This window comes from Camelus ferus, chromosome 22 (genome assembly GCF_009834535.1).
Source record: "Camelus ferus isolate YT-003-E chromosome 22, BCGSAC_Cfer_1.0, whole genome shotgun sequence".
Taxonomy (NCBI): Eukaryota; Metazoa; Chordata; class Mammalia; order Artiodactyla; family Camelidae; genus Camelus; species Camelus ferus.
Genome location: NC_045717.1, coordinates 17,995,428 through 18,007,603, shown reverse-complemented (window position 1 = coordinate 18,007,603; position 12,176 = coordinate 17,995,428). Strand labels below are relative to the sequence as shown.

At 45.6% G+C, this 12,176-nt stretch overlaps 1 protein-coding gene across 5 annotated transcripts in view; it reads right to left on the bottom strand.

The window, feature by feature from the left end:
* The window catches only part of AKAP8L (A-kinase anchoring protein 8 like), a 28,140-nt gene extending 16,996 nt beyond the window's left edge, over positions 1-11,144 (bottom strand). The window contains exons 1-5 of one of the 5 annotated variants that reach the window (XM_032465420.1): positions 11,022-11,144; positions 6,134-6,208; positions 1,962-1,994; positions 1,595-1,652; positions 1,412-1,492 (exon numbers count right to left, since the gene is read on the bottom strand). In XM_032465420.1, coding sequence (XP_032321311.1) covers positions 1,412-1,492; positions 1,595-1,652; positions 1,962-1,994; positions 6,134-6,208; positions 11,022-11,034 — 260 coding nt within the window. In that variant the 5' untranslated portion in view covers positions 11,035-11,144. Of the gene's footprint in view, positions 1-1,411; positions 1,653-1,961; positions 1,995-6,133; positions 6,209-10,802; positions 10,915-11,021 lie in introns of those variants that run through there. The other 4 variants (XM_032465419.1, XM_032465418.1, XM_032465417.1 and 1 more) reach the window with 4 other exon arrangements.
* Between the last annotated feature and the right edge of the window lie 1,032 nt (positions 11,145-12,176).

Genomic DNA, 12,176 nt, shown 5'->3' with positions numbered 1-12,176 from the left:
ACAATCCCTCCCAAGGCCTTCACCACTCAAAATGAAAAGGAAGATAAAATGAGGAATGTTTGCCATGAAAGACACTGCAAGCTTGCCCAGGGACTAGAAAAAGAGCTCTTGTGATGAGCTCTTATCAACCCTGGAGCCCAGGACAGGGCATCAAACCCTACAAAGCAACTGGGAAGGCAAGCTAAATATTCCGTGTAGGGAAGAGAGGGCATCAGAGAGAGCTGTTCTAATCATGGCTGCAGCCCACAGGCCCAGACCTCACATGTCTCCTTGCCAAAGCAGGGCAGTCAAGAAGCACCAGCAGCTGTGAGAGAAGTGGCCAGTGCTACCCAATTGCCACTCCATACTTCAACCCTGCTCTCTGGCTCCAGGTTGTTGCAAGAAGGTACAAAGGCAGCTGGCACCAGCAACAATGCTAGCCCAAGTCAACCCCTGCCTTTCATAGCTTCAGCTCCAAGCACCGTGACTGCTGGGCACAAGGGCAGGGGGTGTGCTGGGTCTCCCCACCCAACTTTTTGCTTACTACAGAGCCCATGCAAGCAAAAGTCTCCTTGGCACCCTCCCCTCTAGTGGCCCCACCAGTGCCTGGCCAGGCTCCTCCTTAATCTCTGCTTTCCCCCATCCGTCAGTTGTCATTAGGCCGCTCCACTCCATCCTGTGCCAGAAATACGAGTGCCCTCCTCACTGAAAGCCCTCAGTAGTGTACAAGAACTCCTGGGCCAGCACCAGTTCAGACAATAACAAATACCCACAGCATAATGCTGTGAGGTAGGACAGATCTCAGTGGGAGGCCCAACTCCACCATTTACTCCTGGGTGCCTATGGGCAAGAGGTGTGACCTGCCTGTGCTTCACTTTCTCCATCTGCAAAATGAGACATCAACACTTCCTCACAGAGGCACTTCTGAGGCTCAACAGGTACACATTTATAAAACACCAAAGGGTGGCCAGAAAGTGTCCCTTATGCCCCTCATGTGGGCTGGCCCAGCTGGCTGTAATCAGTCCCATAGGCTCATCCCACCCTTCACAACCACTCCAATCTGTCCTGCCCTGATAAAGTATCACAAGGACTTCAAATGGCTGTCTCCAGAGGGAGGAACCACTGAACACTGTTTCTGAGAAGAGCCATTCAGTAGGTACACTGAAGCCAGCCTAGTCTGGGCTTGATCCTTCCTCAACAAGCTGGAGGAGGGGCTCATCACCAGGCAGCAGGGGGAGGATGGAGGGAAGAGGGGTCACAGGCCAGAGAAGAGAAAGTGCACTGGACCCCAAGCAGTCTCTGGGAAGCCCCAGTAGCAGAGTAAGGAGGAGAAAGCAGACACAAGAGACGGGTCAGAAGAGGGAGATGCCAGGGGACAATGGTCAAGAGGTGACCCTGCAGAGCCTCAGCCCCTAGGCAGGTGCCCACTCACCTTTCTCCACTTGAGCCGTACACGCCTCCTTGTATCATGTCTGTCTCCAAGTGCGGCACCATATCTAAGCGCTGGTTAATTCTGGACAAAACGGAATCGGCACTGGTGCTACCCATGGCACTAGGGTTTGCATTTGTGTCAGAGTTAGGCATTTCCCAAGAGTTTGAAGCGGCCATACCATACCCATAGTTGGTGGTGTTATCCTGGCCATAGCCATAGCCATAACCATAGTTCTCGTAGCCTGCAATGGGGGAGACAGAAAGACAGACAGACAAGATGGTGGGGGCAAGGAGAGGCAGACAGAGAGACAAACAGAGACAAGAACTTCTTTGGTCACAGAGACAAGCCGAGGACCCTGGCCACCTAAGGCTGGGTGGGCCCAAGTCAATCTGGTAAGTCCTCCTGTGAAGGAGGAGCTGGCCTCAGGGCACCTGGGGTCCCCAAAGGCAACCCCCTACCCTGAAACCTTGGCTAAGCTGGGCAGTGGCAGAAAAATATCAACCAGTTCAATCCCAAGGGAGAGGAGAGTGACCATGGGAGTGATACTTACCTCTGTTTGTCCCAGAGTTCCAAGTTCCATATCCTACAAAAAGTAAAAGAGCAATTACATCCACAATTGCTTAATACAAGAGTTTAATTCAGGCACAAAGACAATGATTCCCAATACCTGAGTGGTTACAGGAGACTGAACCTCCCCTAACCAAGATGCCTTGAGCTTGAGAGCACTACATAAATGACCCAGGCCACCTGTCGCCCTGGTGCCCAACCTTTTGTGACTCTGACTATCCGCTATTTAAGGAACCTCCCATTCCCAATCTTCTCCGCTAAGGAATTAGGCTCCTATATCCCTTCCTTGAAAAGCTAGAATTGGAAGACTACTACTGCCCCTAAGCAACAATCAAAGAAAGAGAGCAGTTTCCAGCACCTCACACAGACCCTACGCTGTACGAGAAGCTCAGCAGAGCTCATATCCACTCTGAAATTGTCACTCATGTCACCTGACAAAGCCATCTGGGGCAGAGAAACTGACCACCCTGGTTCCACATATGTCTGCCTTAACAGGGGGAACCACCGAGACCCTGAACTGTGTGAGTGTGCTGAGCTGGAATGCAGCAGCACAGGGAAAGACAAGACACTGCTCCTAGCTTGCAAAAAGCTGTTGAGAGAACAAACTGGATTATAAACTAAATATTTGGATTTTATCACAGCATGTTTAAAAAACTGATTCCTTCAGACACATAAAGCCACTGAGAACTGAAAAAGTGGAAAGCCAAGTGAGAGCTGAGTCATGCAGACACAATTCCTCCCCAGGAGAGTCCATGAGAACAGGTGACCATTTTCACAGTGTCTCTGGTGGGACCCAAGAGTCACCTCCTACTCCACATTGCCTCTGCCCTACAGACAGGCCGTGTTCATTCGAGGGCAGGAGACCAAGGCTCAGTGAGATGGCAGTGTGATGAACAGTAGAATCCAGCCACAGGTAAGCAAGAGTGTATACACTGAGAAGACGAACCAGGGTGAACAGGGGTAGGGGTGGGGCAGGCAGGTCAAGGTCCTACACTTAGGTTCCTCCTTCGGTGCACAAACGAATGGGGAGGTATCTGAAGCCAGCAAGGAACTTTGGACGACCACTATTTTAATGAACCAAGGGCATGCAAGAGTTCACAAAGCAAAAATCCTTTTTAGCTGGAGAAACCAAAGCAGAGGCTTCTCATCCATCTGCTTATTCAACAATTATCATGCTCAGAGTGCACGGAACAGAGGCTTGTAGCCCTGGGCACTCCTCAGGCCTGGAGCACGGTGTATTAAAGGACATGCTAAATAGAGAAGCAAGGGCCAGCAGCTGGAAATCATGTAAGGAGTGAGTGAGCAGTAAACGAGGTGTTCTTACAGGCAAGAAGAGACGCGGGCAGAGCCATAGAAGGAATAACACACACTTAGTCCCAGCAGCTAATAAGAGCCTGGCCACATGCCTGTTTGCACCCAGGACAGTGGACACTAGCTATTCAAAAAGAGACAGGACTGGGAGGCAAAGGCAGACCCGTTGGGGCCATGCTTGTGAGGGTAGAATATGATGTCCCTGCCCCACACCAGGCTTCAGCTGCTGAGGACTTGCCAGAATGGAGTAAGGAAGCAGAAGTAAAGGAAGCAGGAGTGAGCGTTAACTGTGAGCACAAGGACAGGCCAGCGGCTGCTATGACAGGGCCTCAGGCAAGCACTTCCTATGTGCTACCTGCTAGGCCTGGAGCAACTCAGACTCCCTGATGGGCTCCCCAGACAGGACCCTTCAGGGGAAATCTTTTTCTATATTATGCTCTTTGAGGACTCCCTAAGACCTGACCCTTGCAAAGGAACATCAGAATTCACTTCCATTCAGAGGGGAGTAGACCGTGGTTGACAAAGAGAATTTTTGAGGATATAATTTATTTTTTAAAAGGGGGAAAAAAAAAGAGAGAGAGTAAGGAAAAGGAGATGGTAATAGCAGACAACACTTTAAGAGCAAAAAAAGAAAACCATGTAAATGTTCAACTTTACCGTAACAGTTAATCACATTATAGCCACCCTACTCAGTGATATCACACAGGCATCATAAAACAATCTACCAAGCCTTATGTTGCACAAGAAAATGCTTCTAACAGTAAGCAAAATAGGATACACAACTCTAGCCACGTATTAATTACTCAACTACCTAAAATAAGTATGCTGACAAAAGGTAAATATTAAAATGGTGGGATCTTGGTTGACTGTTTTTCAAAATGTTATTTAAATGTTGTTATATTATTCTTGCAATTTAAGGTAGAAGGAAAAGTAAAACCATTCCTATTCCTTCACAACATGACTGTCTATGCAAAACAACTCAAAAAAATCTACAAAAAAAGAGTTACTAGTGAATAAGCTTAGCAATTTATTACAAGGTCAATATACAAAGATCAATCAAATTTCTACATACCAGCAATGAACAAATGGAAATTGTTAAAGTATCATATACCATAGCACCAAAAACATGAAATACTTAGGTGTAAATCTAACAAAATGGGTGCAAGATCTGTGTGTAAAAAACTGTAAAACACCAATGAAAGAAATCAAAGACCAAAATAAATGAAGTGACATACTATGCTTATGCACTGGAAGGTTTAATATTGTTAAGATTTTAATTCTCCCAAATAAACCTATATATTCAAGACCGTTCCACTCAAAATCTCAGCAGGAATTTTTATAGAAATTGATGATTCTAAAATTTATATGCAAAAACAGAGGAACTAGAATAGCCAAGTCAATTTAGGAAAAAGAACAAATCTGGAGGACTCACAGTCACAAATTTCAAGACTTACTATAGTGATCAGGACAGTGTGGAACTAGAGGAAATTTAGACACACAAATCAATGGAACAGAATTAGAGTCCAGATAGAGACACACACATATTATGTTCAACAAATTTTCAACAAAGGTAAGAAAGAATCTTGACCCATACCACACACCTGGTAGAAATATTAATCAAACTGGATCATAAAATAAATATAAAACCTAAGACTATGAAGCACCTAAAAAAAAGCTTAGGAGAAAGTCTTTGTGACCTTAGGTTAGGCACCAAAGTCATGCTCTATTAAAGAAAAGATTGATAAAATGAACTTCATCAAAATGAAGAACTTATATTCTTCAAAAGACACTGATAAGAGAGTAAGTAGACAAGCCCCAGTCTGGGAGAAAATATCTGCAAACGATACATCTGATTAAAAAGCCTGTACTCAGAATATATAAACCCGAGGGGAAATAATTCAAAAGAGATGTGCAGTTTGGGTCTATGATTGAAAAGTGGTGAGGCAGGGAGGGCAGGATAGAGAAGCCATGCAAACCAGTTTTTCCTCATTTACAAACCACCTCCTTACTCAATTTCAAAACATGTTAAGTCTCCCTCTCCCGCTGGGACTATCTGCTAATACTCCGGGAAGCTTACTTATGTCTACTTAATCAGTGACAACTGAGGGAACATGACTGTAGGCTCAGTCTTTCCCAAGACCTTGACAGTAAAACCAATTACCCATCTCAGCAACCAGCTCCAAAGGGGGCTCCTTCTTGACGGACAACTAGGATCACAGACCACAGGACTAATTTTACTGGCAGTTCTGGGCTGCTGAAGGACACCAACAGAACATCTATGGATCCTGCCGAGTGGCTGCTTCTGAATTAGAGATTTAGTGTTTCTGTCCACAGTTGAGAAATCAACGGGAAATTTTCCCTCAACCCTGTGTGTGAGGGGCCCGCTGACCTGAGATGGTCTGACTGTGTCTATAAACGCCTGCTAGATTCAGACAGGCAGCCTCTCCTGCACAGGGGTCCCATGAACTACCCTAGGGCTAAGTTAATGGCTTGGTTTCTGCTCAGAACAGTCCTCTGGACTTTGGCCACTCTCCTTTCCAGACCCTCAAGACAGACATTTGTCACAGACCACAGGTATTTCTAACAAAATGTCAAAGGGTCAAAGGAACCAATATTTACAGCCCCAAGAACTCCAGCTTGCTCAAAAACACAGACATCTTTCCCATAATTGCCCCCAAAGGGAAGTACCAGCTATTCCATCAGCCCACCACACCATTTTAATCAATTTTGCATTTGGAAAAGACTGTATGACAGCAAGGTCAAAGGCAACTAAGAAAACATGGGATTGCTCTGCCACCAGAAGGAAAAGCACTCACCGTCCAGTTCCCAGGAACCCACACTTACCATAATCACAGGTGGGCTGAGCGCTCGTGTCTGAGTACGTCGACTGCAAAGTGGTTTCAGATCCCTGGACAAAGCCTAAACATATGTACAATGTGGTTAAAACCCCAGAAAGCCGCATGAAAATGACCTAAGACTACTCTTCAGTGGAGACTGGCTGGTAGGCCCTCCCCTCACTGGAAAGCTGCCCAAAACTCTAGCTTCTGAATATTTTAATAACACCTCTAGGACATATTAACCAATGAAAGGCAGGCTATGTTTAACTTGCTATGTCAGAACTAGATAAAAAATTTTAAACCTTTAAACCAGTATCTTGTTTTGATAAACAGGTACCCAAATTATTCAGCTAAATGAGGAAAATATTTTTATCAAATCACTGAAAGGTGAGCTCCAATTCAAAAAATGAGGGGGGTTAGTTTTGAACAATGTTAAGACAATTAATACCCTTTCCATTCCCCCAAATCTGAAACCAAAACAGCTTTGCACTTTTAGTTTTCCCATTAAAAAATGTGTGTATTATAATTATCTCTTAAATGTAATTACCTGGGCTTAGCAAGTTTATATGGAATAAGTATTATAGATAACATATATGTATATATACTATTTCCTATCTTCTCAATTCTCATTCTATTTCTCAACTTAAAATGAATTAGTACCAAATAAGGAAAATCTGAACCTCTACCAGAAACTACTGCTCTTAAATGCTGATTACAACAGATTATGATGAATCCTGACGCTATCTTTAAAACTGTACTTTTAAAATGATTTACCCTTAGCACTGAAATTATGACAGGTACCATAAAAAGCAGTATTTGCCTGTTCTCATCAGAGCCAACTCATAACCTAAAAATCAAAGCCAGCACCTCCAGCAGCTTATTCACAACAAAAGCATACACCAAGTGCATTTCCCTGGGTAGGCACTCACATACTCATTGACAGTCTTTCTAGTTCATTTAAGACTGCAGTAACAAAGATGACAGCAACAGCAGCCAACACTGAACAAGTGTTCCCCCTGCAGGGCGCTAAGAGCTCTAGCTGCATTATCTCGCTTCATCCTCACCACGGCCAACTAAAGGGACAGTGCCAAGATCCCTTACCCGGCAATCCCAAAGTCCAAAACGCCTGAAAACCAAGTGTTCTCCTCAAATGTGGTGTCAACAATCATTTGGGGGCAAAATTGACCTGTGAGGACATTTTTTTCTCTTTCTTCACTCCATTTGGTGTTTACATAAAGCATTTAATTACAAGGTGCTGCCCCAGACCCCAGTGCGGGTGCTGTGGAATGTCCTCTCAAGCCGGAATTCCAAAACATACAGAGCTCCGACAGTTTCAAATAAGGATCAGAGAACCTATACTTTACTTCCCAGAGGAGGGAACTAGGTACCAGGGAATGAGAGCCAGAAGTATACAAATCCAATCTTTCTTACCTTCCCTATCTAAAGAGGGCACACTGGAATGGATTCCCTCCAGGGACCAAGGACTGTCCTGAAAGTCCTAAATTATAAGTACTGATGATCAATAATTGTACGTAAGAAACACTGAAAGCAATCAAAGATGGTTCACCTGTAGGGAAGCCTAACAGTATAAAAAGTACTGGCCTTTCCCACTGTTTACTCAACTAGCTTCTGGAAACCTGTTTTGTTCAGCAGTAGGGCCAGGGGCAAAATGGCCCCAGACTTTAGGGAATGTGGTTTGTATGTAACTGCAGCTGCAACTGGAACCTATCACATGCTGACAGGAATATATACTGGGACATGGTACAAAAACTACAGAGCAAAAGATCTGTGTATTCAGGGGAGAGAGGCCCTTGCACTTCCCTGGGAAAAAGGAAAGACAATCCGTCAAAGCTCTGGAGCTCAATGGCAACCTCTGCTCCGGTTTTGTCCTGCCCACATTAATATACTGCTCCACAATACTGTCTCCAGGGGAGGACCTTCTTTAGCTAATTATGCTCCAATTATGGATAAATTCTTGTCTGAATCAGAAATAATTATCTTCTTGGTTCAATTTACCAGCTTGATAAGCTCTGAGTGAAAAAATAAAATAAGCAAGTTTTTGGCCCTGTAAAGTGAAAAGGCAGGTCCCAGATTTATAACTATGTATCACAGCCCCTCCCTCTTGGCCAGCCCCTCTGACATCCTTTTTCACTCAAAAATACACAAAGTTTCTCAGTTTTATTTTTTCCTTTTTTTTTTTTTCAGAAGAGGATTCTTTGAGGAGATGATAGAAAGTGACAAAAATTAGAGGACAACTGGAATTAAGTTAGGTTGCCTCCAACCTCTACTATCTGGGGGTAACCAGCATCCAAGACAGCTTCCAGTGATTCTTGCCTCCTGACATTATATTGTCCCTTTCCAAACTAATAGAGGTGGACAGTCTAACCAATAAGATCTTGCAGAAATGACTAAGTATGACTTCTGAGGCTTCTCCTTGCTCTCCCTTAGATCATTCACTCTCGGGGAAACTAGCCATCATGTAGTAAGGACCCTCTGTTAGGCTTGTGGAGAGGTCCAGATGGTTAGGAACCCACAGCCAGTATCAACCTGTCAGTCACATGAGTCTGAGTCATCTTCAAAGCCCAGTAAAGCCTTTGAAAGACTACAGTCCTAATAGTCAAAATGTAACCTCATGAGAAATCCCAAACCAGAAACATCCAGCTAAACCACTTGTGCACTCCTAACACACAGAAACTATGTGAAATAATAAATGTTCCTATGAAAAGACTGGTAGCATTTCAGACCTTTGTTTGAAGGCCTGAAACTGGATTTTTGCCCTGTTTTTCCACTGTTCCAATCTGGCCCTTAGTGCTAGAGATGGAATCTTCTTTCTCAAACATACATAAAGAAACTAGGTTCAAAAGCTGGACAAATTATCAAAAAGATGTATTATTTTACAGTTAGTAATAATGGTAACGTTTGCTTCAAAGCCTCCTACAACTTCTCCTTAAAGGCAAATAGTTGTCTGAAATGTGACTTAAAATGCCTTTGGCTTTAATGGTCTGCTTCTTAAAAGGGAAAGACTCATAAAGCCGCTGTGTGGTTTTCAGATGATCAAGATCAAGGAAAAACTAATCATTAACTCATTAGCTTGACTACCTCAGTGCCCACTCAAACCCAGAATTACAGCCTACAAGAAGTGGAGTTGAAATTCAGACTTGGTCATTAGCGACCCCTCTAACTCAACTTCCTTGTCTATAAAAATAAATGCTCCATTATTAAGCTATGCCACAGCACCCACCTATTCATCTCCTGGTTTCTTCAGCAGTCCTGCCCCTAAAAATCACAGAACTGTCTTCCAGTTCTCAGTAAGACTTGGTGGAAAGGATTACATCTCAATTCCAGATATGTCAGTAACAACCCTACTGATTTTTCTCCTGAACTAGGAATGGCACAGAAAGGCTAGGGCAAGGTTGCTCAACCTTGGCACTACTGATGTTTGGAGCCAGATAATTCTTTATGGTAGGGCCATCCTGTGCACTGAAGGATATTTAACAGCATTCCAGATCTCTATCCACCAGATGCATTAGTAGCACCACCACCCCCAGAAGTGACAACCAAAAATGTCTTCCAACACTGCCAAGTGTCCCCTGGAGGGCAAAACTGCCCCTGGTTGAGAACCACCGGGCTGAGAGATGGTTGCTTAAAAAACTGGGGTTCTTGCCAAGCTTCTGATCTGGAGTAGGGAGTGTTGGCACCACCTTCTTGTCTAGATCAATATAAAGCAGCCTATGGAGCAGCCCCAGAGGGTCAGGTTCCATTTTCAGTCCTAAACATTCCAAGTAGAATGCAGGTTACCCGGCAACCACACATGCTCAAGCCTGCAATAACCCCATCAAGGGGGACGCTCCTGGCTGAGAAGCCACACCAGTTATTTCCAAGGCAAACCCAGGCAGCCTTTGAATTCATCCAGGGATGATTTGCAATCATCCAAGCATATCTCATGGCCCCCTCTCTAATCTCATCATTCACCCTGCCCTTTGCTCAAATCCCACTGCTCTCCTTGGTTGATCTTTTAACAAGCGAGGCAGTTCCTGCCACCTGGGTCTCTATGCTGAGGGCCCCCCGGGCCAGATATCCTTAAAGTCCTCATTCCATTCAGGTCTCTGCTCAAATGTGCGTCTTTAGAGATCTCCAATTACCCCACGTAATACAGCAACCCCCTCAGGGGACTGACCAACGCATAATATATACTATGTTCATTTGTTTGCCGACTATGGTCTGCCCTCCTCTATAAAATGCTTGAGAAATTCTTGTCAGTATTCCAGTGCCTACTCAGCACCTGACGCGACGAATTTGACAGATGCTGAGTGAGTTAACATGAAAGCGAGTCATCCCTCCCAAGGCCCAGGCTCAGCCCCTAAGGACCCAAGGTTCCCTCCACATCCTGAACCCTTCGAATATTCATTTACTCATCCCCCGTGGGGCCTGGCACCTCTCCCGGCCGGGGGCAGGCAAAGGCGGCGGTGGAGCGGGCAGTTGCGGCATTCTGCAGGGAAACTGCGCGGGGGAGACTATGGCAATGGCGACGGCAGCCGAGTCCACTGACCGAGTTGAAGGGCCAACGCCTGAGAAAGGGCGAAGAGGGCCCAGGAGGTCCGGCCAGGAAACGGAGACGAGAACTCAGGCACCAAGGCCGGAGCCCATGGACACAGGCAGCAGAAATCAAGACTTACGGAGGCCAGGAGCCGAGAAGCAAGGCTGCCAGCGCAGAGAACTGAGGCGCTGAGGCGTGAGGGGCGCAAAACTGAAGTGACGGGCCCACTGCGCCATTTTGTGACCGCAGAAAGGGCACTGTCCAACCCCCGGGGGAGATGCGGACGAGCCCGGCTCAACTCTGGCACATCCCTGTCCCTCCCCACCCGGAGCCCGACCCCCTACGTTGCCAAGCCCACCTGTGTAGCTCATGGCGGAAGCGAACACTGCACCCGAGAAATCCGGTGGTTGCTCCACGCATCCAACGCAGCAATAGCGGCAACAATCACCCCCGGCCCCTTCTACACACAATCGAGCCCCGCCTCCCGACCGCATTGGCTCGCCCCGGACCCTGGCTTCACAGCTGTTGGATAGCTCCGCTGTCGATCTCAGTGCATCCTCATGCCAGTGGCTGAAAGTGCTACCAATCTCGTGAGAGCCCCGCCCTACTCCCGCCTCCTGTTATCCAGAGACCACGATGATTGGCTAGGAGACGGCCTGAAGATGGAATCCCGTAGAGTTCGAAGGGGCGGAGCTGTACACTACGGAAAGACTTGAGGCCCAAGCGAGGCGGAGATGGAGAAAGGCCTGTACCTTGGAGGCCCGCCAGAGGGAGCCGGGTCTGCAACGAAGGGCTCTGCACCAGGGCCAGCTCTTCCACTGTGGGTGCTGTGCCAACCTAGGCTTTTTCTTAACTTCTCTGCCTTCAGCTCCAAAATGAACACGGTAGCCATATTGGAATGAAAATTACAACTAAGCGCCAAACAAGATACTGGGCACACGTTCAAACATACAATGTATGTAAAGAAATCAGTCCAGTGCTAGGTATGCTAAAGAAATGTTATGTTTTGTTATCAACCGTTACACAACGATTACAAATATATTTAAATAGCATGTTTACATTATATATGTAATAAATACATTTGTTTTATCATATAAAACGCTTCCTCATATCTGCGAGGAAACTTTTTGTAAAAATTCCCATTTAATTCTATTCTAGGATGTCCACTGGCGCAACGAAAAAGTAGATTAGATGCTATTAAGAAGGCACCTACTAGTATGTCATGTAAGATGGCAACCGTATTAAAGGAAAAGCAGGGGGAAATTCCCATTTAAAAGATAAGAAGACTGAGTCTTGGAATTCATGACTTGCTCAAGGTCCCTGACACTTAAGTGTTAAAGCTGGAGCTTCCCCTCTAAACTCCTCTTGGTTTGTTCTGGACTTTAGAGATCCTACAGCCTAGCCAAGATGGGCAGTAGATGTGTGGAATCTACTGTCAGAGACCTCTTACAACTTCTAAGAGATGACTTGACAAAGCTGCAGACACTGAAAATTGTACTTAACGTGTTTGTGA